Source organism: Brachypodium distachyon, chromosome 4 (assembly GCF_000005505.3).
Source record: "Brachypodium distachyon strain Bd21 chromosome 4, Brachypodium_distachyon_v3.0, whole genome shotgun sequence".
In the NCBI taxonomy this organism is placed as follows: Eukaryota; Viridiplantae; Streptophyta; class Magnoliopsida; order Poales; family Poaceae; genus Brachypodium; species Brachypodium distachyon.
In genome coordinates, this window is record NC_016134.3 from 320,972 (window position 1) to 347,484 (window position 26,513).

A 26,513-nucleotide genomic window follows, 5' to 3' on the forward strand; every position below is an offset into this window, starting at 1 on the left:
ACATCGTCTTCATCAACCAACATATTGATGCAGGAAGTACATCGATAAACCCCAACGATATGATTATACTGTCAAATCACTTTTTGAGATAATCTACAGGAATAATCTAAGAAAATATATATAACCACAGTCCAAAACGACACTTCCAGAGAATCTAGCCATAGAAGTATAGTTAAGTTAACATCAGAGCCTCCAGCAAACTGACATCCATTTCCCGACCCCTAGTTCAAGAGAAATGAGGACCTGCAGAAAAACAAACAGAAACCAATATGAAAACCTTAAACAAGAACCAAGAAATTACATGAAAAAAAATCTGCCACGGGACAGGGTAGGTCTCTGTACGTGCAAATAAGAAAAAAAAACTTGAAATCTAGACGTTGTGCACAAGCTAGACAAGGCAAATTGCTACAAGTGTGTGTAGTTGTCCATAAGTGTATATGTCCATAATCACAAATTATATTTGTTATGGAGGGTCTGCCCTCAACTCCCTAAAATTTCCCTTAGCATACTATTTTTTTTACTTAAACTGTAGGAGTTGCGCGATTGCAGTCCGACAGTATATAGATATATAATTTTTACAAAGTGAGACCTTCGAGGATCGAACTCTGGTTGGCTACCAGCACTCTCCCTTAGCATACTATTGATATTGGTGTCTCCCGAAACCGGTATTTGCAAGACACGGTAAAAGGATAGCATTGGACTAAATAACCTCTTGTGTTATTTTTCAGGTGTTCTCCCTTCCATCGCATAAGCAACACTTACAAAGCATCAGATTAATACCACACATAGTTCATGACAAAATTGAAACAACAGAGGTCAAATGCCTTAAACCAATTTGGTAATGGGGACGGAAACATAATGTTTTCTATACATGCACAAGTACAAGTGCAAGCACCATTTATAAACACATTCATTTTGCATACTGCCAGGTAAGCTCATGGGTTCGAATTAAAACATATTGAATGAATCAACAAAATTAAGAAGACTAAGAAGATTAGGTTGAAACTAGCGGTACCCCGCACAATTTCTCCATGCTCAGATACATTTGCAGTCAACACTACGTTAAACACTACGTTCCTCCGGAGTTGTTTGCGGATATGAAATACCCCAACCTAAGTCAAAATGACACATTTCTTAGTGCATACAGTTTGCTAATAATACTTTTGTATATAGGAATTGAACAGCACATACAAGTGAACTTACCGAAATGCGAACTTTGGCGGTAAGGTCGACAAAAGGGCCCTTGCATATACTTAACAACATGTTCTCCAACTGATAATACCAGAAAGAAATTACAGAGGTCGAGAATATTATTAAGTTTCCATATGCCACACAAATATAATGTATTTTAAATTTTGTTTGAGACTTAATAATCCACACCTACCTCCATTGTAGTAGAAATGCATTCCCCATTAAAACTTTCAATTATATCACCTTCTCGGATCCCAAGTTTCTGTGCACGAGATCCTTTTGACACCTACAGTTCAGTTCAACCATATTAAAAATGAGAAAATAAGAACCCTCAAGAAAGCTAATAGCTGCAGATAAGACAAGTAAAGATTATACGTATGCCTCTTTGACGATAAAACCGTCCTCAATGTTCTACATACGCCATATCTTATCAACGCGGCCAGGCTCTAGCAGCTTGATAGCCTTAAAAGTCAATCCAAGGTGAGGTCGAAAGATTGCCCTGTATCCAACCAAATAATCATTTAATTCCTTTTCCAATAACTGTCCTGTTTTTACTGACATCTTTGTTTCGCATTTGATGTGATATGATTGGTTGTCAAAGATATAATTTGTTGTCTTGGGAATTGGAATGAGTTGACGGACTGCCATTTGAGACACAACCTTGACAAAGGAGTAAGATTACTATGAGACGTGCATTGTGCGTGCAAGATTACTAATAAGGAAGAGTGCATCAGCTAACGCCATAGAATTTAGAGGGGAAAACGCACCCGTAGTTCTTCCATGAATCCCAGCACTTGAGCAAAATAGAAGAAGGTATAAAGGACCCTCTCGTACTAATGTTGAACAGTCCCACAACTTTTCCATTAAGATCAATGACTGGCCCTCCATCGTGAAACTACAATATTCAAACTGAGAAAATATTAGAATATACATAGTTAGTATAACAACAGATTGTGGGATCGCAACATAGATACAACATCAAAATTATATTCAACACGCCCTCGAACTAGGGAAATATATTATATACCTTGTGAGCAATATGTCGATAATCTTCAGGATGCAAGTACATGTAGTGGTATCGCTCCATTAACACCGGATTTGAGTATGCTGCCCTGCAATGGGTTATCCTTAGACCCAATGATCTGTCTCTTCCGAGGTGAAGGACATCTTGAGCAAACTTCACTTCTTGGTTGAAACACGGTAATGGAACAGGTTGATCCAGTGTAACCCTGAAGAAGGCAAGATCATAATGGTGGTGGTAGAGCAGCTGGCCCTCTACAGTCTTGCCGTCCAGCAAGTGAACAATGACCTGAAACAAGGATTGCAGAGAGAATGATATAGATATTGGGTTTCTGAACATGAGAGAAAATCTTTTCAGGACATCAGGAGGAATATGTCGCTTAATACTGATGATGCATATACTTTCTGATGCAACCAAACCAAACAGAGATGGATGGATGGATGAAGAGAGAAAATTAGATTTGATCATTACTAACATAACAACTCACATTAGCATGAGGACATACTCTCGTCCTCCTAACCAGACGGAGTCCGCCCGCTCCGGCTCCTTTGTGCGAATCAGATGCGCCGTCGTCAAGAGAGTGCCAATCCCCTTCTCCTCGTCATAGTCGATCCAGAAACCAGAACACCGCTTAAGTGGCTTGCCATCTGCAGATCCACACTAATATTTAAGAAGTTGTAAGGTGATGATTAACCATAGATAGAGAGGGGGAAAGATGGGGTATATACCAAGAGATGATGAAAGCCCAACAAGGAATTTGGAGGCAGAGCGCACTGCGTTGGTTCCAGGTTCACGACGGGGTAAAAGTTGTGGCTTATTGAACCTGGTCGGAGGAGTGAAGAAGATCGTGGGATGGTCCGGAGGAGGATCTACAAGAAGGAGACGTATGAGGAATTGTTAATTAATTGGCAAAAATCAGACCCGCCACTGCCACAGCGTGATTTCAATTTGGAGCAAATAAATTACCTTTGCGGCCGGCATCTGATTCTTCGTCGAGCTTTTCGAGATAGTCCATGTGTTCCCTAAGAGTGTCAAATGACTCGATCTCTCTCAAGGGCTCCTCGTGCAACGGAGAGCTGGGTGGGGATTCTTCAAAGTCCGCCGCCGCCGCGTCTTCCTCGTCCTCCTCCTCGGGATTCGCCGTCTCGAGGAGATTCGGCTTCTTCCGCTGGTCGTGATGCTCTCCGGGGGTCGTGACGTCCGCCGCCGCCATGGTCCTCCTCTTCCGTGTCTCGGGAGATCTATCTTCCTCCACGGCCGCGCCCATCTTGTTTCTCCTTCGGGGTCCGGTGTTTCGCGTCGGGACTGGTTACCCGATTGAGGCAATATATACGATCCGCACGGGGCAGTAGGCCGCCGGAACCTGGCTACTTGTACGGCAGCCGCCGCCGCCGCCGGAGAAGATAACAGGACCGATTATTAATGGGGGAAAGATTAAATCTTTGTCGGTCGGAATACAGCACGGAAGGGTTTAATTATATTAGTACGATTTGGGAAAGGATGCGGATTCAGTTCAGGTTCAGTTCTCCGGCCGGGCTCGGTTTGGTCTTGACGACGACGGACCGGATCCTGACGGTGTACCGCCGCACCACTCCGACCATCCTCCCAGCTCCGCCCAACGCCGCAGCGGCGCGGCCGTTGATCGTCTGGCTTTCGGTGGTGGCATCGCCGTTAACGATGACAGCTGCATCATGTATGATCAGCTCCTTGAGCGAGGGACGGTCTCTTCTTGAGCAGCTATCCTGATCAACTTGCTGCTGCTGCGGCGGCGGCGGCTTCTCGTCGTCGTCGTCACCGCCGTCTAGCAGTAGCCGTTGCTGCAGCGTCGGCGGTGGCTTCAGTCCATCAGCATCTTGACGGTGATCTTCAGGTAATGTAGTTGCAGTTGCAGTTGCAGCCGGTCTTCTTGTTGTCCTCCTTGACATGCTCAGATCGAACCGCCGGCGAGGGGGCCTGTTGCTACTGGCCGCGTCCTCCTCGACGCACCACGCCGTCGCCATTGCCGGCCCGCTCGATCAGCTTAATAATCTGAACAAGAAGATAGATCGAATCCTGATGCACATATGGACGAATGCACTAATGGGATTATATAGACATCCATCGGCGTACGTCCGTTAATTAATTAATTCATCCATGGGCGTGCGTGCAAGGCTCTCCAATCCATCAATGTCAGAACGGAATTGTTAAGCTTGATTCTGAATAATGCAGAGATGATTGATCGCTCGATTTCCATCTACTGGCATGGCAGTGGCAGGTACACATATACCATGTGTGTGTACTAATGATATATGGCTTGTGCTTAGGGATAAAGCTAGGCCAATTAATTAACTACGACACCCAAGAGCAAGGACGATGTGGTTTTGCGAGAATTTGTTATTAAGAATGAAATAAAGAGTACTTTTGCGGACATTTCTTTTAAATCTCAGGCTCCAAAGAGCCAACAAATTCCAAAAACTATATTTAGAAGTGTAAAAAAAATAATCTAAAACCAATCAAAATATACATATGAATGTATATTGCATGCACGTAAAATTTGTTGAAGAATACTTCCATTTGTAAGCTACACAAAAATAAAAATGTGTGCATTCATACTAAATATATTATTCCTCAATTGTAGATGTATTTGCGTTTTTTGTTTGCCCCACACGCTATATTATTTATTAATGAAACTTTACAAATAAGTAATATACACTGTATATACATCCTAAATTTTTATGAACTTTTTAAAATTAATAAATATTTTAAAGATAATTAAATAAAAAAGCTTCATGAAGCCCGAGAGCCAAAATTCCATTCTCGTAGTTTTGAAAGCATGAGAAGAGTAGCCAATTGGCTCTGCTTCCATGGTAGCATGACATAATTTTATTTCTCCCCCCTCTCTCGTCCCGTTGGTTGAATCCTCTTTCTTCCCCTCTTATTAAATTTTCAAGTTTCAAGTACGTCCTGGTGGTCGAATAGTGATTTTTTTTTGTAGAAATCTAATACTGATAGTCATAGGCCTTGGTCATTAATAGAATTTCCAAAGCAGTAGTAACTCTAGTAACTGATCTTCTTTAGTATTTGACTTTGTTTTGGAATTTCATTTCCCTTTTACATGTTCGTTGAGAAGGGACTAATTAAACTGACCTTGCTTCAGATCTAAATATGTTATGTGGGAAAGTTTCTTCCTCACTCTGACCACGTGACACGGTTACTAGTAGCTAAGAGCATGTGGTTTCTTCCATGTTGTCGAGAATAATCAATGCATACTTGAGAAAATTCAAAAGATCCATGAGCTTTTCTGAATATTTAGATATTTGTCATAGAATACATAGACTAGAGAAAGTCCTTCATGGCAAAGTACTCTTAAATTATTACACAAAAACTATATCATTAAATTCGCAGTCAAATGAACTTTTGAATTATATACTTTTCATGTCATATAATTTATATTTTGAAATTTGAATAATCTGCGACGACGACGGCCTCATCAACAACAATGTTTGCATCTCCCACGAAGCTCTTGGAGGAACCTCATCTAGTTCACGGTTCTTCCACTTGTCACCAGTCATGTTCAAGCTCCGTCCAACAATGATGCCATGGGTGAATGGTTTGCCTTACTTGTCCCTCTTCCCCTTCTTCATTCTTTCCTTGTACTTACTCAAACCGTCCCAAAGTAAGTGACTATACAAATCCACTAGCAAGAGATTTGGTGTAGTGAAAGCAGAGTCTGTATTTATGCAGCCGATTTAATTTAGACATCGTCTTCATAAACACTACACCGAATTACATATTGATGCAGGAAGCACATCGATAAAACCCAACAATATGATGATACTGTGAAATCACTTCTCGAGATAATCTACTGGCATAATCTAAGAAAATATATGTAAATACAGTCCAAAACGACAACTTCCAGAAAATCTAGCATATAAGTCTAGTTAAGTTAACATCAGAGCATCCAGCAAACTGACATCTCCGTTTCCTGACCCCTAGTTCAAGAGAAACGAGGACCTGCAGAAAAACAAACAGAAACGAATATGAAACCCTTGAAAAAAAGAACCAAGAAATTACATGGAAAAAAATCTGCGACGGAACAGGGCAGGTCTCTGTACATGCAAATAAGAAAAAGAAAACTTGAAATTTTGACGTTCTCCACAAGCTAGACAAGACAAATCGCTACAAGTGTGTGTAGTTGTCCATAAGTGTACACGTCCATAATCACTAATTAATTATATTTGTTATGGAGGGTCTGTCCTCAGCTCCCTAAAATTTCCCTTGGCATACTATTGATATTGGTGTCTCCCGAAACCGGTATTTGCAAGACACAGTAAAAGGATAGCATTGGATTAAATAACCTCTTTCAGGTGTTCTCCCTTCCATCGTATCAGCAACACTTACAAAGCATCAGATTAACACCACACATAGTTCATGACAAAATTAAAACAACAGAGGTCAAATGCCTTAAACCAACTTGGTAATGGGGACGAAAACATAAATGTTTTCTACCCATGCACAGGTACAAGAGCAAGCACCATTACAGTGGTTCACAACAGAAGAGAAAAGCAAGAAAGAAAATAAAAGAAAAGGGTGCATCCTGACATGCTAAGTTGATAGCTTCAGGCTCTGCACTAAGTGGTTTATGTGCCACATCTTACCACTTCAAATTTTTTTTGGCTTAAACCAACTTTGTAATGGGGACGAAATCATAATGTAATGTTTTCTATACATGCACAAGTACAAGTGCAAGCACCATTTAAAAACACATTCATTTTGCATACTGCCAGGTAAGCTCATGGGTTCGAATTAAAACATATTGAATGAATCAACAAAATTAAGAAGACTAAGAAGATTAGGTTGAAAGTAACGGTACCTCGCACAATTTCTCCATGCTCAGATACATTTGCAGTCAACACTACGTTCCTCCGGAGTTGTTTGCGGATATGAAATACCCCAACCTAAGTCAACATGACACATTTCTTAGTGCATACAGTTTGCTAATAATACTTCTGTATATAGGAATTGAACAGCACATACAAGTGAACTTACCGAAATATCAACTTTGGCATTAAGGTCGCCAAAAGGGCCCTTGCATATACTCAATAACATGTTCTCCAACTGATAATATCAGAAAGAAATTACAGAGGTCAAGAGTATTATTAAGTTTCCATATGCCACACAAATATAATGTATTTTAAATATATTTGAGTTTTAATAATCCACACCTACCTCCAATGTAGTAGAAATGCATTCCCCATTAAAACTTTCAATTATATCACCTTCTCGGATCCCAAGTTTCTGTGCACAAGATCTTTTTGACACCTATACTCAGTTAGACCATAATAAATATGAGAAAATAAGAACCCTCAAGAAAGCCAATAGCTGCAAATAAGAAAACGTAAACAAAATATATATACCTCTTGGACGACAAGACCGTCCTCAATGTTATACATATGCCATATCTTATCAACGTGACCGGGCTCTAGCAGCTTGATAGCCTCAAAAGTCAATCCAAGGTGAGGTCGAAAGATTGCCCTGTACCCAACCAAATAATCATTTAATTCCTTTTCTAATAATCCTTCTTTTTCAGGGTGTGTACATTACAACAGTCCTGTTTTTAGTGACATCTTTGTTTCACATTTGATGTAATATGATTGGTTGAATTCTTGCATCAAAGATATAATTTGTTGTCTTGTGGATTGGAATAAGTTGATGGACTGCCATTTGAGACATGAGCTTGACAAAGATGTAAACCATGAATGTTTTCGTTGAATTTATATGAGACGTGCATTATGCGTGCAAGATTACTAATAAGGAAGAGTGCATTAACTAACACCATTGAATTGCGAAGGGGAAAACACACCCGTATTTCTTCCATGAATCCCAGCACTTGAGCAAAATAGAAGAAGGTATAAAGGACCCTCTCTCTCTCGAACTAGGGTTGAACAGTCCCACAACTTTTCCATCAAGATCAACTACTGGCCCTCCGTCGTCATACTACAATATTCAATTTGACAAAATATTAGAATATATAATAGCATAGAATATATATAGTTACAACAGATCGTAAGTTTGCAGTATAGATCTAGCATCAAAATATATTCAGCACGCACTTGAACTGGGTAAATATATTATATACCTTGCGAGCAATCTGTTGATAATCTTTTCCTTTCGAGGAACGGGGGGTAATCCCCCCGTTCGTAATCTGTTGATAACCTTCAGAACGCAAGTACACGTAGTGGTATCGCTCAGTGTGCACTGGATTCAAGTATGCTGCCCTGCCCTGGGTTATCCTTAGATCCAATGATTTGTCTCTTCCGAGGTGAAGGACATCTTGAGCAAACTTCACTTCTTCGTTGAAACACGGTAACGGAATAGGTTGATCCAGTGTAACCCTGAAAAAGGCAAGCTCATAATGCGGCTGGTGGTAGAGCAGCTGGCCCTCTGCAGTGTTGCCGTCCAGCAAGTGAACAGTAACCTGAAACAAGAATTGCAGAGAGAATGATATTGATATTGGGTTTCTGAACATGAAAACGAAATCTTTTTCAGGATGACATCAGGAGGAATACGTTGCTTAATACTGACTGATGATGGATAGACTTCCTGATGCAATCAAACCAATTAAGCAGAGATGGATGGATGAACAGAGAAAGGTGCTTCTGATTAACAACTCACATTAGCATGAGGAGCATACTCTTGTTCTTCTAACCAGACGGAGTCCCCCCGTTCCGGCTCCTCTGTGCGAATCAGATGCGCGGTCGTCAAGACAATGGCGGTCCTGCTGCCCTGGTTCCAATCGATCCAGAAACCAGAACACCAGTTAAGTTGCTCGCCGTCTGCAGATTCATTCATGATAATATTTAAGAAGTTGTACAGTGATAATTAACCATAGATAGAGAGGGGGAAAGATGGAGTATTATACCAAGAGATGATGAAAGCCCAACAAGAAATTTGGAGGCAGAGCGCACTGCCTTGGTTCCAGGTTCACGAAGGGGTAAAAGTTCTGGCGTATTGAACCTGGTCGGAGGATGGAAGTAGATCGTATCAGGAAAACGATCTACAAGAAGACGAAGTATTATGAGGAATCATTACTGATTAATTTGTGAAATTGGGAGCGTTGTTTCAATTTGGAGCATGATCCAACAAGAGCAAATAATTAAATTTACCTTGGTCATCTGATTCCTCGTCAAGCGCCGTCTCTTCCTCGTCCTCGTCGGGATCCGCCGTCTCCAGCAGATTCGGCTTCTTCCGCTGGTCGTGATGCTCCCCTTGGGGGGTAGTGTCGTCCTCCGCTGCCGCCATTGTCCTTTTCCGTGTCTCGGATCTATCCGCACCCATCGATCGTGTTTTTTCTCTGGTGTTGCCTCGGGCTCGGCCTGGACACTGACTGAGGCAACCAATGCGGGAAGTCGCCGCCGCCGGAGAAGATAAAGAGAGAGGAGCTGCCCGGGATACAAAATTAAATCTTTGTCGATCGGGATACACGCACGGAAGTAATGTAGTAGTAATAGGTTAGGTTTGGGAATGGAATGGATGCGGATCGAGTCGGGAATCTAGATCAGAGAACTGAACTGAAGAAAGAAAGTAACAGTCTTGCGCATGTAACAAGAGGCAGAGAAGATGACGCGCTGGGCGATGATGATTTGGAGCCCGCCGTGGAGGAAGTGCAAAGCCGGGGATTTCCAGGGTGCCCGCGACGTGTTCGACGAAATGAGCCAAACCGAGCCTGATCAGACCATATGGTACCGTGCTTGCAAAACCTGACAAATTCTGCGGCGAAGAACGCGGTTCTGGTCCATGAGATGACGAAGACGATGCCGCGCGACGCGGACAGCTCGCCAAGCAAAGCCATTGTGCCCGGTGGCTCGGGCGACTCGGCGACGACCGCGATTGCGGCAGCAGGGAGGCTGCCGTTTCCGATGCTGACGACGACGAATTACGCGGCGTGGGCGTTGAGGATGAGGTACATCCTGCGAGTCAATGGCGCATGGGGTGCCGTTGATCCAGAGAACTCGTCCAAGGTCATCGACGAGAGCAAGGAAGAGCTGGCCATGACGATCATCTCCCAGTCGATCGACGACGGGACGCTGCTGCGAGTTGCGGAGAAGGAGAACGCGGCTGATGTGTGGGCGGCGCTGCGCTCCATGCATGTCGGTGTCGAGCACGTCCGAGAGGCGAGGATTCAGTCCTTGCGCTCGGAGTTTGATCGCCTCAAGATGGGTGATGCAGAGTCCGTGGATGATTTCGCAGCGAGGTTCACGACGCTCGTGGGACGAATAAGCCTTTCCCTGCCTTTATCTCTTCCCCCCTGTCCTCAGCGCCTTGCCATGCCAGCGCTGCGCACGGGCGCACGACACGTCGCGCCGCGGCCGGCATGAGTCACCGGGCCGCGCGTCGTTTCCTCGCAGCGCGCCGGCGACACGTCTGAGCCGTCTCGAAGCCTCGAGGAACTTCTCCCTGAACCCAGACCGGCTGTACCTCCTCTCAGTTCTCCCCCGAGTCGCGCCGACCCGCCGTCGAACATCTCATAGACATGGCGGCCCCGCGAGGCGTTTTCCTTCTTCCTCGCGTAACCCTGCAAGTTCCTCGGCCCAGAGCCTTCCTCCTCTCTCTAGAAGCAGCTCCGCGTGTCCCAGCCCAAGCCACGTCGCAGCTTCGAGCTCTCCCACCATCGCCATGAACTCAGCTCACGGTGCACCGGCTCCGGGCTATTTAAGCAGCCCCATAGCCTCTCCAGCACCTAGCACCACCTCCTCTATCTCTCAACTTCATTACAGCACAGCAGCTTGGCCAGCCAAGGTCATCTCCTTCAAGTTCGGCAAAGAGAGCCGCCGCCACTGCCTCGTCGTTGCCGTCGAAGTCCGCCGTCCCTTTTCCAATTATTTGCGCCTGCACCACCACCTAGTCCTCACGAACCTTTCCCCTCTGTCCATTGCAGCCACAGAGCTTGAAGTTGAGCCCGCACTGTCGGCATCCTTTCTCTCCCGCCGCCGGCGACGAGCTTCACCACCAAGAGCCGCTCGACCTTGAAGTCCACCACTGGAGGATGCGCAAGGGTCCACTGGAGCCTCTACACCACTCGCCGCCCGCCTCCGAGCCCTCCATCGCCGCCGGTGAGCCTCTCCGGCCATCCCATCTTTATGTCTATGACGCACGGGACCCACGTGTCAGCAGTTTAATCTTTTCTTCTTTGTCACTCTTAACTCACTGACTGGTGGAGCCCACGCGTCAGATTAAGTTTTAAACCCCATCGAACCATTTTCCCGTGTCCCCTGCACGATGGCGTATTCCCTGAGTACGCTTTCGACGTAGCCCTTTTCTTTCTACCTCTACTCTACCCGAATAATAAAGGGAGGAACGCTTCCTTCGTCATCGTCCGTTCGTGAATTTTGCAATTTGCCCCTTCAAGTTTTTGTTAATTCAACCCGCCGTCCAAATAAAGGACGGAACTGGATTTGTTTTCCAAGGTTTCGGCTAAACTGCAATTTTGCGTCTCCTTCCACGGATCTCTCCCCAACTCATCCCTGAGTCCCTGACCCGCATCTCGCCCTGCCTCCTGTTGGGTTGGGACCCAAGGCGCTGTCCCGCCGTGCCACGGATCTGGATTTTTCTGCAAGTTTGCCGCCCTCCCCGCGCTCTCTCTCCATCTGCCGGCCCAATAGCTGCGGCGGCGCTCTGGTTGCCACGATGCTGCTCCACCTTCTACGGCCGGGCGCTCGCCTCCGCCCCGACGCCGCGAGCCGCCCATCCCCTCATCCACACTGACCTCCTGTGCTTCACCGCCGCCGTTCACCCACCGGCCACCCGAATCTAGAGCGCCACCCATGGCCTCCTCGACCCCCGTCTCGCCTGCCGCTGCCGCCTTCTTCGGCAACCGCCGCTGCCTCCTCCTTCCCTGTTCCCTGCGTCGCCTCCCTCGCAGCCGCTCGTGCCCGCACTCAAGCTCCCGCATCCGCTTCGCCGCCTGCCACGCCAATACCCTCCTCTCATCACCCGGGGCCAGGTGCCGTCCGCTGCCGCGGCGTGCTCGTCCACCTCCTCCGTTAGCGGGTTCTCTGTATGGCTGCTCACGCACGGGCTGCCGCTGGGCAAGGAGGCCATCCTGGAGCGCCCAGTGCCTAGCACCGGTGGGGGCAAGGATCGGCCTCTGCACCCTTTGGACAAGGTGGCCATCCTGCAACGCCTCGTGCCTAGCTCCGGTGGGGGGGCAAGGACCGGCCTTTGCACCCTTTGAAGAAATCAACGATAAGTCGGTAATACAGTCACTGACTCAGAATTCTCACTTTCAGGAATATGAAAATTATGGATTCCATGGCAAAAGCAATTGTTCCGTTAAATTCGATTGAATGTCAAATTATCTTATTGTCATTTCAATGAATGTGAATTTTTGTGTACATATGTTTAAGAGGTCGTGGCAACGCACGGGCACTGTACTATCCCTAATAATAAAAGCACGAAGGTTTCCTTCGTCGTTGTCCGCCGTGCATCAATTTCCATGCATGTTCTGATTTTTGTGTCTCATTACACTCCATCGAACCTTCCTTTTCCTATTTCCACAGCGCTGCCTTCTCGGGCCGCCGCCGCTGACTCAACTGCCCGTGCAGCACCTCCCTGCGGTGACCGCTCTCGATACGCGTCGGCGCCGAATTAGATTATCGTGCAAGAGACGAGCAAAGGGGTCCAGGGCTGATCGGCGCTATCCACCGTTCCTCGTGCACTACACCACCGCGTGCTCTGACGCCAGCCACGGCCGGCGGGCGGTGTGGGCTGGGTGCCATGTCCGTGGCCGCGGCTACTAGCATCGGCCCCGAGATGATTTTGATTGAATGTCCGATTATATTATTATGTTTTGTATAAACATGAATTTTCGTGTGCACATGTTTAAGCGGCCGTGGCAACGCACGAGCACTGTACTAGTTAAATTTAAAATCCGAAGGTTATACAGTGGACACCCATTCCTTCTGTTAAGTAACAAACATCCATATCTTTTGATCCACAACTCCAAATCGAGTGAAACAAATTTCTAAATTCCATCTTGACAAGATCTGTCCAATGGTACTGGTTTTGCTATTTTATGAATTTCTTGAAATGTCAGCTTTTATTTATTTGTGTTTTGCTTCTTTCGACGAGTAGACGAACGTGTAGCCAAGAACTACGTCGAAAGGACAAGCTCAAGAACAAGAGCAAGACCATGCCGAGCTAGGCAAGCATCTCCTTGATCATGTTGAACCCATATTTGCATTATACTATTTTGTTTTAATTAAACATGCATGCTATCTTCATATAAATTACTATTTTAATTGTAACTACTAGCTATTGTCCTATTTGATTATATCCCTCCTTTGACATTGTTGAACCTCTACCATTGTCACCTAGGATGATTACCCACTGTTGTTACTCACGATGGTGGAATATTAGGTTTACTACATTATATAAGCTTGCGCCGCTATCACAAAAGTAAATGTATATTTGTATTACCATATATACTTCAAATACTTTTGGGATGATTTTGAAAACCTTTGGGAGACATGTACTGCCCAAAGGATGATTTCTGAAAATATACTTTGGTATAAAAGAAAGTCAAAATGGAGATGATTTGGATCGAGTAGGAAAGTTTTCATGTGGAGATTGGAGACTAGTTGAAGCTAGCGAAAAATGGTGTTGGGTTATTAAGTTGAAGCTTAATACCATCCTTGGATATTAAGTTGAAGCTTAATATGGTTTTGCACATTAAGTTGTGGCTTAATGTGAACATATGATGGAGTCTTGCTCGGATCAATTAAGAACCGAACTTTGTGCCGCTCATCCAAGTTAATAACGTACTACCACATGCCTTATATGGGGAGGCTGGGTCTAGTAACTTATTTAGGACCATGGTTCAAATCCCGCCGGCGTTAGAAGAGTGCAAGAAGGGTTTACTTCTTGATGAGGCTACCAGGTTATGGTATGACCCTCGACACAAAGGTGACATTTCTCTACCGAGTTGCGTCGGGTTTACGACCAACTAGCGAGAGCGTTGTAGCGCAGAATTCTCGATGTTGGGGTTTACCTTCACTGTAGAGAAGGTGTCATCTAGCGGGTTCGTCATTGGCCCTAGATATGTGAAACACCTTGTTGTGATATTTCCTCGAAGATTCACATCTTGTGGGTAAACTTGTACAACCTCTGCAGAGTGTTAAAAACTATTCGAATAGCCGCGTCCTTGGTCATGGACACAAGTTGGTTAAGTCACACATTGTTAGACTTGGTTTTGTTTTACAAAGGTTTATGAAAAATAATGGACCACATGGGTGCGCTCCATTTGGGTTGGAAAAATGGAGATATTTTGGTTGTTGCCAAAAGGAGAATGGAGAACTCATGAGATCATGTTGTTACATGCTCATGTTATTTTGATTTCATTATGCTATTTAATTATGGTTAATTTTATTAAATGTTCATTTTAATGTTTTTGCAACTTACTTATTCTATTGCAAAGTAAATTGGCTTTATGCAAATGTTGAGACTATATTACATCCATTCTTTTGTACTAAGCCTTGCATGTATATCTGTTGTTATTCCTGATATGCTTGCGAGTACATTCAAAGTACTCACCTGGCTTGTCATGTGGCCAGACTTGGAAGAAGATCAAGACTTCATCAACATGTAAAACGATAAGTACGAGAACTAGGGCGTAACCCCAGTCGGGTGCCTGTTGGGTTTGGCATACCGTTGGGCTCTGAAGTTTTATTTGGTGTTTCCGCTGCAAGACTTTGGTGTTTCTCAGCTCTATCAGGCTGTAACATCCGATCCTCGACTTCATAGTATTTTCACATGTAAGTATTTATTTAGTTTTGGATGTTCTTCTGTTATCAAGTCGATCTGTGTGTACTAGCTACTGATCTTGAGACTAGTACAGCATACACAGATGGGGCTCCTGGTCATCAGATCGGGATCCCCACATGCATATCCTTCGAAACAACGTGTACAACTATTTTCAGAAAATGAACAATTAATAGTAGCATGATTTCTTGGTCATGTTTCACAAAAAAGGGGCATGCTTAAGTAATTGGAACTTCAGCTCATCTAGATAGGTCTTGTTACAAGTAACTTGTTTTGATAATTGGATTAAACAAAAAAATGTAATATGGAGAAAAGTACCCCATGCCTCAGTTTCTTCTTGGCATGGGAAGTAGATAGACGAATTATTGTTTCCAATGTCCTCGCTGTAATTGGAAGTGTACCTCCACCAGACTAAATACAAGGATGAGAAACTGACAGGTATAAACACATATAATTTACGAGAAAGGAGTCATGCTCACCTTTGCATTTGCACCACCATTCCTGAGCTCAGCATATGAAGTTGCAATATGATCAGATGCCTGCAAGAGCAGTAGAGCACATGAGTTAAGATTGTATTGGCTCTTATATAATGGATAAAGCTGTTGACATAGCAACAAAATGCACAAGTGATCTGAAGAGAGAGATGGTATGCCAGCTGCAGCATAATTGCGAGGAATTAATTGGTACTCTCTCTGTCCCAAATTAACTGAGTGGATTTGCATAGATTCTTATACAAATCCACGTCAGTTAATTCGGGACGGAAGGAGTACTATATAGTGGCTAGTGGATAACCCATAGACTCAAAGAAGAATATCTCATATCAAAATGAAAGGTTACCTCGTCAGTGAGCTTAGGCCGAATAAGGTTCTTCTCGTAATGAATATATTTCTTCAGAAATTTCACAGTCGGCGTATCCTGCTTGGCCTTCTTGCCCCTCCTTCTATCCTGTCCATGAAGCATCCTATCATATTTAGCAAATATAGCTGCATTAGCATCACCATCACCATCTTCTTCTTCAGTGTTGGGGCGCGCCTTCGCGTGCCGCCAGGCTCGGTTCTATTTACAACGCAAGAATTCTGTGGGACATTGAGTGCTAACTGAGACCCAATGAATTCTACAGACTTCGCACTTGAGTAGCCCCGAATTATGAAACCCGGGGTTGGTACAAAAGACAACTCTCTTTGCAGTTAACACCGCTCAACGAGGGAGCGAGGCGAGGGGACGGGAGGAGGGCGGAGGATTTGCTTGGGGATGGCTCCAGAGGCCGGAGTGCGTGTGTGTGGCAGAGGAAGACGGGAGAGGAGGGGCTTGCAGGGAGGAAACTATGAGGAAGCTTCCTCACGCGGGCTCTATCCGGCCAGGGTGTACCTGGGGAGAGGAAATTGGGCCCCACATACGAAGAGGGAAAGGCAAGAGCGCACGGCGTAAGGACGCGCACGAACCCCCCGACGAGCACAGTGCGGTCGACGAGGCCGGCGGGGTGACCCATTTGGGCCGGCACGGTCCGTTTGCGAGAAATGGACCAAAAGCGTGGTCCAGCAGGGCGACGCATTTGGGCGGGCGTCCGCGTTTTCGTCCGGATTGACCCATTTCCAGCCCAAATTTGGGCCGGGTTTGCGTCGCCCCGGACCGCGGACGAAGCGTCGTCTGGTCCGCCCTAGCGTCATAGTGGCCCGCACGTCAGCCACAGAGCACATTCCCACGCCCCATCCCCCATTTCCATCCCCACCCTGCTCTCGACCCCGTTGCTGCCACCCTCACTGCTGCCTGTCGCCGCCGCCCGATTTCTCCGCCGCAACCGTCCGTCTCATCGTCGTTTCGCGTGGCATGAGGATAGCAGCAGCCACCGCCGCCGCGACGCCATGGCCGACAGCGACTCTGAGTTCTTCTTCAAGCAATTCATGGACAGCGACGGCGAGGACTCCAACAGCGACACCGAGTTGCTGGTGAGTGCTGCTCTCTGGTACCGTCAGCATAATTAGATCCAGCGTCCAATTCGTCGGGGGTTGATTAGGGGCCGTGCTTACGCGCTGGCCCGCAACAGACAAGCCGGCCATCTTCTTCTTTTCAATGATTACTTTCATCGCACAAATCCTGTGTTTTCTGCCGACCTGTTCCGACGCCGGTACCGGATGGGCGGCCGTTGTTCAAGCTTATCATGCAAGGCATGGCCGGATACGACGATTATTTCATTTGCAAGCCGGATGCCTGTGGTAGGATTGGGTTTTCCAGTTATCAGAAATGCACGGCGGCAATTCAGATGCTTTCATATGGTGTTGCCGGCGACAGTCTCGATGAGTATTTGTGCATGAGCAAGTCCACCTGCCTTCAATTAATGTATAGATTCTGCACCGCAGTGGTTCAAATTTTTGGCTCTTAATACCTGAGAGCACTGACGGCCGCGGACACAACCCGCTTGTTATTTGTCAATGAGTTCCGGGGTTACCGGGGATGCTTGGAAGCATCGATTGTATGCATTGGGAGTGGAAGAACTGTCCATTCGGCTGGCAGGGTGCGTACAAAGGATATGCCGGTGGGTGCACCGTGATTCTACAGGCAGTTGCATCTCAGTATCTTTGGATTTGGCACTCTTTCTTCGGGATGGCGGGCTCTCACAATGACATCAACGTGCTTCAACGCTCCCCAGTGTTTTCTAAGCTTGCCGAAGGCCAAGCTCCGGTGGTCAACTATGAGATCAATGGCCACCAGTACAACAAGGGGTACTACCTGGCCGATGGCATTTATCCTGAGTGGTCGACATTTGTGAAGACCATCCGCAGGCCTCAAGGAAAGAAGAGGTGCAGGTTTGCCAAAGAACAGGAGAGTGATAGGAAGGATGTGGAGCGGGCACAAGCTCGTTGGACCATTGTTCGCCATCCTGCAAGAACATGAGATGTGGAGATCATGGCCGAGGTTATGACTGCTTGCGTGATCATGCACAACATGATTTTCGAGGACGAGCGGGATGATTCCATCTTTGATAAGGAGTGGGATTTCCGTGGGGATTTGGTTGAACCCCAACATGGACCGACTTCATTCGACCAGTTCCTCCACACGCATCATGCAATTCGAGACCGGGTAGCCCACAACCAACTCCAGAATGATTTGGTTGAGCATATGTGGCAACATATAGGAAATCAATAGGGATTTCCTATTTATTTGAGTGTTTAAACTATATTTGAAACAATATTGTCCGTTTCAGTAGTAAATTGGCTTCTTGCAGCACGTATACATAACGTACGTAGGTACGTATACGTGACGCGGACGGCAGAACGTCGACGTAGACGTGTAGGTACCTACGTATATACACCTGGCAAGTACTCCGATAAAAATTAAGTTTGGATCAGATTCAGACGCATGTGTGAATGCCATCGATCGATCGACCGATCGATATTTTCAGGTCCATTAATTGCTGGCTAGAGCTTGCATGCCAGATGATGTCGGCGCGCGGTCTGAATTTCAATTTCAGATTTTACTGATTTTCCCTCTCCCAATATTCAAAATGTCCGTGAAAGAAGAAATTAACGTTTGAGCAGCATGCATGCGTACGTGGACCATCATCGTCTATCTATCTACGTATGGATGGATCGAGTAGTTCCATCAGTTTGCTCCATGCCGGCCGGCCCATTCATTCATTCTTTTTGAACTGAATTCATTCATTCATTCGTTCATTTGGCAGCAACTTAACTTAGCTACTCGATCCTTAATTAGCTCTCGGAATATATTTGAAGCTTCTTCTGGACCATATAATAAGCATATCAAATCACACACCTCGATTGCACATATCTAGCGATCGACCTCATCACAACCTATCTAGATCGATCGCAAGATCATCCAACAAGCTTAATTTGAGCTGAGCTAGCAGATTCCATCTCGATCACTCCTCTAGCTGCCTTTCATTTTTTATCACTAATGTGTTAATTTCACTCACACTCTCCCATATGGATCATGCATGCATCAAGCTAGCCAGGAATTCGAGGAGGAGTACTCGTCAATTTCCTGCATGTACGGAGCAATCGAGTTAATCAAACCAATTACGATCGATGTAGATATACGGCCGGAAGGAAGACAAGAATAATCAAACCACAAATGCAGGTACGCATCAATCAATCAGTCAAATCTTTATAGCGCTCATCATTTACTAGTGAAAGACGTATTATAGAGTAAAATGCACGCGTACTTAGGACCGTTAAGTTACACTGCAAAGCTGTTGGTAGCTCTAGAATTTGGAAAGGCGTGATGTGGCCAGCCCAAGCAGTCAAGATTGGTTGTAGATGGGTTGTGGGCAATGGTGACGAGATTCATTTCTGGGAGGATACCTGGTTTGGATCCTCCCCCATGTCTGTCCAATACCGGGACCTTTATGAGATATGAAATGAACAACTTGCTAGCCTCCGTTCTGTCTGGGATGGATCCACCATTAAACTGTCATTTAGAAGAACCTTCACCCCTACCTTAATAGAGCAGTGGTATGAGCTAGAACAAATTCTGCATGGGACTGCCTTGTCCACTGACCAGGATGCCCTGCTATCGAAATACACTAATTCTGGAATCTATTCCTCCGGCTCTTTGTACAGCATCATCAATTTTAGGGGGGATTGTGCCCACTTTTATACCTGCTGTTTGGTCACTGAATGTCCCACCCAGACTGCATATTTTTCTCTGACTTGTTCCCCAAAATAGAATTATGACCAAGGATAATTTAAAGAAAAGACACACTAAAAACCGAAGGGATGTGTTTTATGTTCTGAAAAAGAATTAATTCATCATTTGTTCTTTGATTGTGTAGTTAGTCAGGCCCTCTGGGCTGTAGCTGCACAATACTTTGGTAAACCACTTGGTCAATCTTATAAATCTATTGCTAGTTTTTGGATTGCTAACAAAAACCATTTACCTATGAATACTCTTAATGCTGCTATCATGTGGAATCTATGGAAATTTCGCAATGATATGATCTTTAACCTTCGCTCCTGGACTGACATTAAACAGATCTGGTGGCTGATTCTAAAATCCCTTCGCAAATGGTCACTGATGTTCAAGGATCATATGCAGGAGAAGGTAAATTGCTTTCACAGGCACGTTATTGGTCTCCTCCAGGAGCCAGTACAGCTATTGTGGAAATGAACAAGGCGCTCGCTCTTGCAACAACTTCTTCGTTCGCGCCGGCAACTCCTGAGTTGAGCTCCCTGCTAGCTAATGCACTGTCTGGAGGCTGCTGACAAGATTCATTTCTGGTAGGATACCTGGTTTGGGTCCTCCCCCTGTCTGTCCAATACTGGGACCTTCAAGAGAGATATGTGATGAACAAATGGCTAGTCTCGGTTCTCTTTGGGACGGATCCACCATTTGACCTGAATCGCCATTATTGATTTCTTGCTCGGAGCTTTATGAGGAGAAGTGGAGGAACGAAAACCTGAAGGAAAAAAGAAGATACAAATATGGAATGGGTTTAGAGAAGCTTGAGGAGAGGAGCCAAAAATTTATCATAGCCTTTTCTCTATGCTTTTTTTCTAAGATGAACTTTTTTTTTACAGCATTTTTAAGAGGAACTTTTCTCTATGCTGGGGAAGGAACTTTTCTCTATGCCTTAACTCTTACTTTTCTGCTTGCTGCAGCAGTCTACTTTTGCCACTTTTATATATTGCACAATGTACTATGGTTTTATTATCAGTAATGGGACCGGGTGGCCTGTTGGCCTCCTAATACTCTAAAAAAAATGCACGCGTGGTTCCTTAACTTGAGGAGCATGTGCAATTTGGTCCTCGAACTTAAATTTGGGGCATGTTTAGGAACTAAAGGACCTTAAGTGCCCTAATATACGATCATTTTATACCTTATACGCGTGCGAAGGGGTTGCTTCTAATCTGGACCGTCAATAAATAAAGTATTAGAAGTTATTATTGATGGTTAAGATTAGAAGTTACCCCTTCGCGCGCTTATAAGGTATTAAAGGACCATATGTTAAAGATATTTTAGTTCCTGAACACGCCCCAAGCAGTGCCTTCATGTTTTGTGTCTTGAGAGTTGAGAACCAGATCATCCATTCGATCTGAATCGCCATTATTGATTTCTTGGCCGGAGCTTTATGACGAGAAGTGGAGGAACGAAAGCCTGAAGGAAATAGAAGATACAAATATGGAATGGGTTTAGAGAAGCTTGAGGAGAGGAGGCAAATATTTATCACAGCCTTTTCTCTATGCTTTTTTCTTTTACAAGATGAACTTTTCTCTATGCTGAGGAAGAAACTGTTGTAGAATCGGGTTTGGAGAAAAGATGGGTTTAGAGAAAAGATTGCTCTCAAGTCTCAAGTCTCAACTCTAGACACGTAAACAAAAATAAAGAAACGGAATGGAACTGTGAAGCTTGATTCTGAATAATGGAGAGACGATCGATCGCTCGATTTCCCTGTAATGGCATGTAAATTGGCAGGTACTGAGGTACACACATATCTGTACTAGCTAGGGACATAAATTTTTGCAGAGCATGATCTGCTTAGGAAGACTTCATTCCAATACTAGTTGCTTAATGAACAAAATCCATGAATCTTCTACTGAACGCAGTCTGTATTTAAGCAGCCGATTTAATATAGACATCGTCTTCATAAACACTACACCGAATTACATATTGATGCAGGAAGCACATCGATGAACCCCAACAATGTGATGATACTGTGAAATCACTTCTCGAGATAATCTACTGGCATAATCTAAGAATATACATATAACTACAGTCCAACACGACAACTTCCAGAGAATCTAGCCATATAAGTATACTTATAAGTTCACATCAGAGCATCCAGCAAACTGACATCTCCATTTCCTGACCGCTAGTTCGAAATACAAGAGAACCTGTAGAAAAACAAACAAAAAACAATATGAAAATCTTGAAACAACACCAAGAAATTACATGAAAAAAGAACTGCCACACGAAAGTATAGGTCTCCTGCATGCAAAAGAGAAAAAAAAATTGAAAGTGAAATTTTGACGTCCTCCACAAGCTAGACAAGACAAATTGCTACAAGTGTGTGTGTATCTCTAAAATGGAGATACACAATGTCCGTTAGCAATACAAATTGCTACAGTGTGTGTGTCCATAAGTGTAGACGTGTCCATAATGCTGATTATATATACGGAGTATTTGTGATGGAGGTTCTGCCCTAAACTCCCTAAAATGTCCCTTATAGCATAATACATACTATTGATCTTAGCATCTCTCGAAACAGGTATTTCCAAGACACAGTAAAAGGATAGCACTGGACTAAATAACCTCTTGTATTATTTTTCAGGTGTTCTCCCTTCTATCGTATAAGCAACACCTTAAACCACGTTGTGGACATCAAACAAACACTAGCCTAACTCAGCTGCCACACTCGAGGCAAGGTTTGGCAAAGTGTGGCCACCAACCAAACATGCCCAATGTTTTGTATCCATGCACAAGTGGAAGCACTACTTGAAAAACACATTCATTTTGCATACTGCCAGCCAAGCTTATGGGTTCAAATTAAAACATATTCGAATGATGAATCTACAGAAGTAAGAGGACTAGGTTGAAAGGAACAGTACCTCATCCTACAATTTCTCCATGCTCCGATACATATGCAGTCAACACTACATTCCTCCGGAGTTGTTTGCGCACATGAAATACCCCAACCTAAGTCAACAAGACACATTTCTTAGTGCATACTGTTTGCTAATAATACTTCCGTACAGGAGCGAGGCAGAAAATAATGATAAGGGGGAAAAGCACGGAAAATAGAATTATAGGGAGGGCCAAAACGTTAAAAGACTGCTTCCGTATATAGGAATTGAACGGCACATACAAGTGAACTTACCGAAATGTGAACTTTGGCATTAGGGTCGCCAAAAGGGCGCGTGCAGATACCCAACAACATGTTCTCCAACTGATAATAGCAAAAAGAAATTACAGAAGTCAAGAGTATTATTAAGTTTCAGTATTCCACACAGATATAATATATTTTAATGTCATTCGAGACTTAATACATCCACACCTACCTCCACTGTAGTAGAAATGCATTTCCCATTAAAACATTCGATTATATCACCTTGTCGGATCCCAAGTTTCTGGGCGCGAGATCCTTCTGACACCTATAGTTCAGTTCGACCATAAAAAAGATGAGGTAAGAAGAACCCAAAAGCTAATAGCTGCTAATAAGAAAAATTAAACATAAAACATACACCTCTTGGACGATAAGACCGTCCTCAATGTCATACATACGCCATATCTTATCAACTTGACCAGGCTCTAGCAGCTTGATAGCCTCAAAAGTCAATCCAAGGTGAGGTCGAAAGATTGCCCTGTATCCAACCAAACAATCATTTAATTCATTTTCCAATAATATTTCTTTTTATTGGTGTCTACATTATAATTGTCCTGTTTTTAGTGACATCTTTGTTTCACGTTTGATGTAACACGATGGGTTCAATTCTTGCGTCAAAGGTATAATATGTTGTATTGGGAATTGGAATGAGTTGATGGACTGCTATGAGGCACGAGCTTGACAAAGATGTAAACCATGAATGTTTTCATCGAATTTATATGAGACGTGCAAGATTACTAATAAGAGTGCATTAGCTAACACCATAGAATTGAGAGGGGAAAACACACCCATATTTCTTCCATGAATTGCAGCACTTCAGCAAAATATAAGAAGGTATAAAGGACCCCCTAGAGCTAGTGTTGAACAGTCCCACAACTTTTCCATCAAGATCAATGACTGGCCCTCCATTGTCATACTACAATATTCAAATTTACAAAATATTAGGATATACAATAAAATAGAATATATATATATAGCTACAACAGATCGTAAGATCGCTATATGGATCTAGCATCAAAATTATATTCAACATGCAATCGAACTAGGGAAATATATTATATACCTCGTTACCAATTTGTTCATCATCTTCAGAATGCAAGTACATGTAGTGGTATCGCTCATCTTGTGATGGATTCGAGTACGCTGCCCTGCCATGGGTTATCCTCAGATCCAATGATTTGTCTCTTCCCAACTGAAGGACATCTTGGGCAAATTTCACTTCTTCGTTGAAACACGGTACCGGAACACGTTGATGCACTGCAACCTCAAAGAAGGCAAGGTCATAATGCGGCTGGTGGTAGAGCAGCTGGCCATCTGCAGTTTTGCCGTCCAGCAAGTGAACAATAACCTGAAACAACGATTGCAGAAAAAAGAAACTGATATTGGGTTTCTGAACATGAAAGCAAATCTTTTAGGAGAACTGCATATGTTGTTTAATACTACTATGATGCATAGCCTTCCTGGTGCAATCAAACCAAGCAGAGATGGATGGATGAACAGACAAAGTTGCTCTTGGTAATTAACAACTCACATTAGCATGAGGAGCATACTCCTGTCCTCCTAGCCAGACACTGTTGTCCGGCTCCTTTGTGCGAATGAGATGCGCCGTCGTCAAGAGAGTGCCAATTCCGCTCTCCTCGTCCCAGTCGATCCAGAAACCAGAACACCGCTTAAGTGGCTCGCCCTCTGCAGATTCATTCATGACAACATTCAACAAGTGCTGTGGTGATAATTAACCACAAAAGAGAGAGGGGAAATGATGTATATACCAAGAGATGATGAAAGCCCAACAACGAATTTGGAGGCAGAACGCACTGCCTTGGTTCCAGATTCACGAAGGGGAAACAGTTGTGGCGTATTGAACTTGGTCTGAGGAGTGAAGTAGACCGTAGGAAGCTGTGGACGAACTACAAGATGACAAGGTATTATGAGGAACTAGATAAATGCACATGCCTTACAACAGAATTTAAAACAACGTATTGCATCAATTGTTTAAACACTTGTGCTCTCGTATTCCCCAATTTGGTTCCAAAGGACAATATAATCTCAAAATAACAAAATGTACTCCCTCCAATCCATATTAGTTGTCTCAAAAATTTGCCCAAATATGGATGTATTTATATGCCTAAAAAGCATCTAGATACATGTAATATTTCGACAATTAATATGGATCGGAGGGAGTAATATATACACACAGTACTATCTAGAATGGATGGCAATTATGGTGATTTTTAGCCTCAGTGGAGTGAACCAACTCAAATCAGTATAAGAGCAACGAAGTTGATTAACTGGTAATTTTTTAGCATGATCCAAGAGAGAATGAGAATTGCCTCTGCTGCGCTCTGACATTTCTTCCTTGAGCATTCTAACCCACTCCACGTATTGGTCAAAAGTGGCAAATGATGCAGGGTCTCTCAAGGGCATCTTGTGTAACGGAGAGCTGGGTGGAGAGGAACCCACAACCTCTTCGTCCTCGTCGGAATTCGCCATCGCCAGATTCCTTTCCTTGTGCTCGTCCTCATGCTCTCGGCGGATCGACTCCATGGTCCTCCTTTTCCGTGGGTTGGATCTGTCCTCCATCGCCGCATCCACTTGCTTCTCCTCTGGTATTGCCTCAGCCTGGAGGCCGCCGACGCATCACGCTCTTGCATGGCGGCAGTCGCCATGGACATCGCCGCCGCCGCCGCTCCCTTGGTCGGCGGAAATTGGGGCCCGAAGGATATTGGGGATTTGTTCGCCTCCCGGGATCGCTCTCTCGTGGTCGGCCGGAATTTAGGGTTCGGATGAAATTGGGGATTTGTTTTGTGGATCGCAAAATTGGGGATTTGCTTGTATCAGGAGTATATGCTATCATCGCGGATAGACGAGTCGAGTCCGTTAATCAGTATATCAAATTGCCGTCCGGACGCTAGCAAGCCAATTAATGGTGAGACAGACCTCAGGACTTTTGTTCTTGTTCCTCGCCGGCTGCTTTGCTCATAGGCCGAGTCGGGGAACTGGCAATACGCGTCCATGTCGATTAAATCCTAATAAACAACCAGAAGACGGCAATCAATAAAACAGGGAGGACAAGTCACCAGAAGTCAGCACTACTTTGCATCGCAGGTTCATCACTGTAGCGCTGGAAATAAAGGTTTTGAATAAAATGGCATGAATAAATAGAGGTATAAAAAAGTTAGAATGGCATTTCTTCAAGTCAAGTTTTTGTAATGGCATATTTCCAACCGGTGGAAATTATAATGGCATAGATCCAATTAACCCAAAAAAGATGGAGTGAGCCGCCTCGCAGCACGCCGGTGGCGGACTTCGCCCTTCTCCTTCAGCGAGGAAGCCGCGGCCTGTCCTCCCCGCCTCCTCCGCGTGCAATCCCTCATCCGCTCTAGCCCGCGACCTCGACGGCGCCTCCCCCGCCAGCCCGCGCCGCCGTCTCCTCCTGCATCCGCCCCACCGTCTTCAGCTGCCTCCTCGGCCTGCGCGCCGCCATGACGACGCTGTCGCCTTTCGATTGAATTCTTCTTTTGCCGCTCCAGCATGAGGCCTGGACATTTTACTCGTTACTCGAAGAGTAGCTCGACTCGTTAGGCTAACGAACATAGTAGAATATCTTGTAAAACTTGTTAACACTAACAAGCGTAACGAGTCGAGCTAATGAGTCTCGTGAGCATG

General features: G+C 44.6%; 3 protein-coding genes and 1 pseudogene across 6 annotated transcripts; 1 reads left to right on the top strand and 3 right to left on the bottom strand.

Moving 5' to 3' along the window:
- Positions 1–183: 183 nt before the first annotated feature.
- Positions 184–4,262, bottom strand: LOC100823828 (annotated as a pseudogene).
- A 1,545-nt stretch (positions 4,263–5,807) lies between these two features.
- Positions 5,808–10,294, bottom strand: LOC100824136 (probable periplasmic serine endoprotease DegP-like). The gene is made up of 10 exons (XM_014902234.2): positions 9,358–10,294; positions 9,114–9,248; positions 8,867–9,027; positions 8,331–8,669; positions 8,055–8,188; positions 7,609–7,726; positions 7,421–7,513; positions 7,241–7,309; positions 7,065–7,149; positions 5,808–6,205 (listed from the first exon to the last, which is right to left on the bottom strand). Exons 1-10 carry the CDS (start codon positions 9,527–9,529, stop codon positions 6,189–6,191), a joined length of 1,323 nt encoding a protein of 440 aa, XP_014757720.2. The 5' UTR covers positions 9,530–10,294; the 3' UTR covers positions 5,808–6,188.
- A 166-nt stretch (positions 10,295–10,460) lies between these two features.
- Positions 10,461–20,688, top strand: LOC106866614. 2 transcript variants are annotated; one of them, XM_024463486.1, is made up of 3 exons: positions 10,461–11,050; positions 11,130–11,304; positions 20,000–20,688. In XM_024463486.1, the coding sequence occupies exons 1-3, from the start codon at positions 10,868–10,870 to the stop codon at positions 20,227–20,229; spliced, it is 588 nt and encodes a 195-aa protein (XP_024319254.1). In that variant the 5' UTR covers positions 10,461–10,867; the 3' UTR covers positions 20,230–20,688. The 2 variants fall into 2 exon arrangements, with proteins under 2 accessions (XP_024319254.1, XP_024319255.1); XM_024463487.1 differs by having other exon boundaries at positions 20,063–20,688.
- An 813-nt stretch (positions 20,689–21,501) lies between these two features.
- On the bottom strand, positions 21,502–25,859 carry LOC100824749 (putative protease Do-like 14). 3 transcript variants are annotated; one of them, XM_014902166.2, is made up of 11 exons: positions 25,178–25,858; positions 24,617–24,754; positions 24,379–24,533; positions 23,911–24,195; positions 23,636–23,763; positions 23,208–23,325; positions 23,023–23,115; positions 22,842–22,910; positions 22,573–22,660; positions 21,948–21,952; positions 21,502–21,864 (listed from the first exon to the last, which is right to left on the bottom strand). In XM_014902166.2, exons 1-9 carry the CDS (start codon positions 25,425–25,427, stop codon positions 22,574–22,576), a joined length of 1,323 nt encoding a protein of 440 aa, XP_014757652.1. In that variant the 5' UTR covers positions 25,428–25,858; the 3' UTR covers positions 21,502–21,864; positions 21,948–21,952; position 22,573. The 3 variants fall into 3 exon arrangements, with proteins under 3 accessions (XP_014757652.1, XP_010236964.1, XP_024311137.1); XM_010238662.2 differs by lacking the exon at positions 21,948–21,952 and having other exon boundaries at positions 21,502–21,858; XM_024455369.1 differs by lacking the exons at positions 21,502–21,864; positions 21,948–21,952; positions 22,573–22,660 and having other exon boundaries at positions 22,858–22,910; positions 23,206–23,325; positions 25,178–25,859.
- Between the last annotated feature and the right edge of the window lie 654 nt (positions 25,860–26,513).

Excerpts from the sequence above, each read along its gene's own strand:
- LOC100824749 (XM_010238662.2), bottom strand. The coding sequence starts at position 25,427 with ATGGAGGACAGATCCAACCCACGGAAAAGGAGGACCATGGAGTCGATC. Across the intron at positions 23,764-23,910 it reads ATGAACAAATTGGTAACGAG|TATGACAATGGAGGGCCAGT; the intron begins GTATATAATATA and ends TGAATATTGTAG. Across the intron at positions 23,326-23,635 it reads AATTCATGGAAGAAATATGG|GGCAATCTTTCGACCTCACC; the intron begins GTGTGTTTTCCC and ends GGTTGGATACAG.
- LOC100824136 (XM_014902234.2), bottom strand. The coding sequence starts at position 9,529 with ATGGGTGCGGATAGATCCGAGACACGGAAAAGGACAATGGCGGCAGCG. Across the intron at positions 7,514-7,608 it reads ACGGTCTTGTCGTCCAAGAG|GTGTCAAAAAGATCTTGTGC; the intron begins GTATATATATTT and ends AACTGAGTATAG. Across the intron at positions 7,150-7,240 it reads ATGCCAAAGTTGATATTTCG|GTTGGGGTATTTCATATCCG; the intron begins GTAAGTTCACTT and ends ATGTTGACTTAG.
- LOC106866614 (XM_024463486.1), top strand. The coding sequence starts at position 10,868 with ATGAACTCAGCTCACGGTGCACCGGCTCCGGGCTATTTAAGCAGCCCC. Across the intron at positions 11,051-11,129 it reads GCCTCGTCGTTGCCGTCGAA|CCACAGAGCTTGAAGTTGAG; the intron begins GTCCGCCGTCCC and ends TGTCCATTGCAG. Across the intron at positions 11,305-19,999 it reads CGAGCCCTCCATCGCCGCCG|ATCTGGTGGCTGATTCTAAA; the intron begins GTGAGCCTCTCC and ends GACATTAAACAG.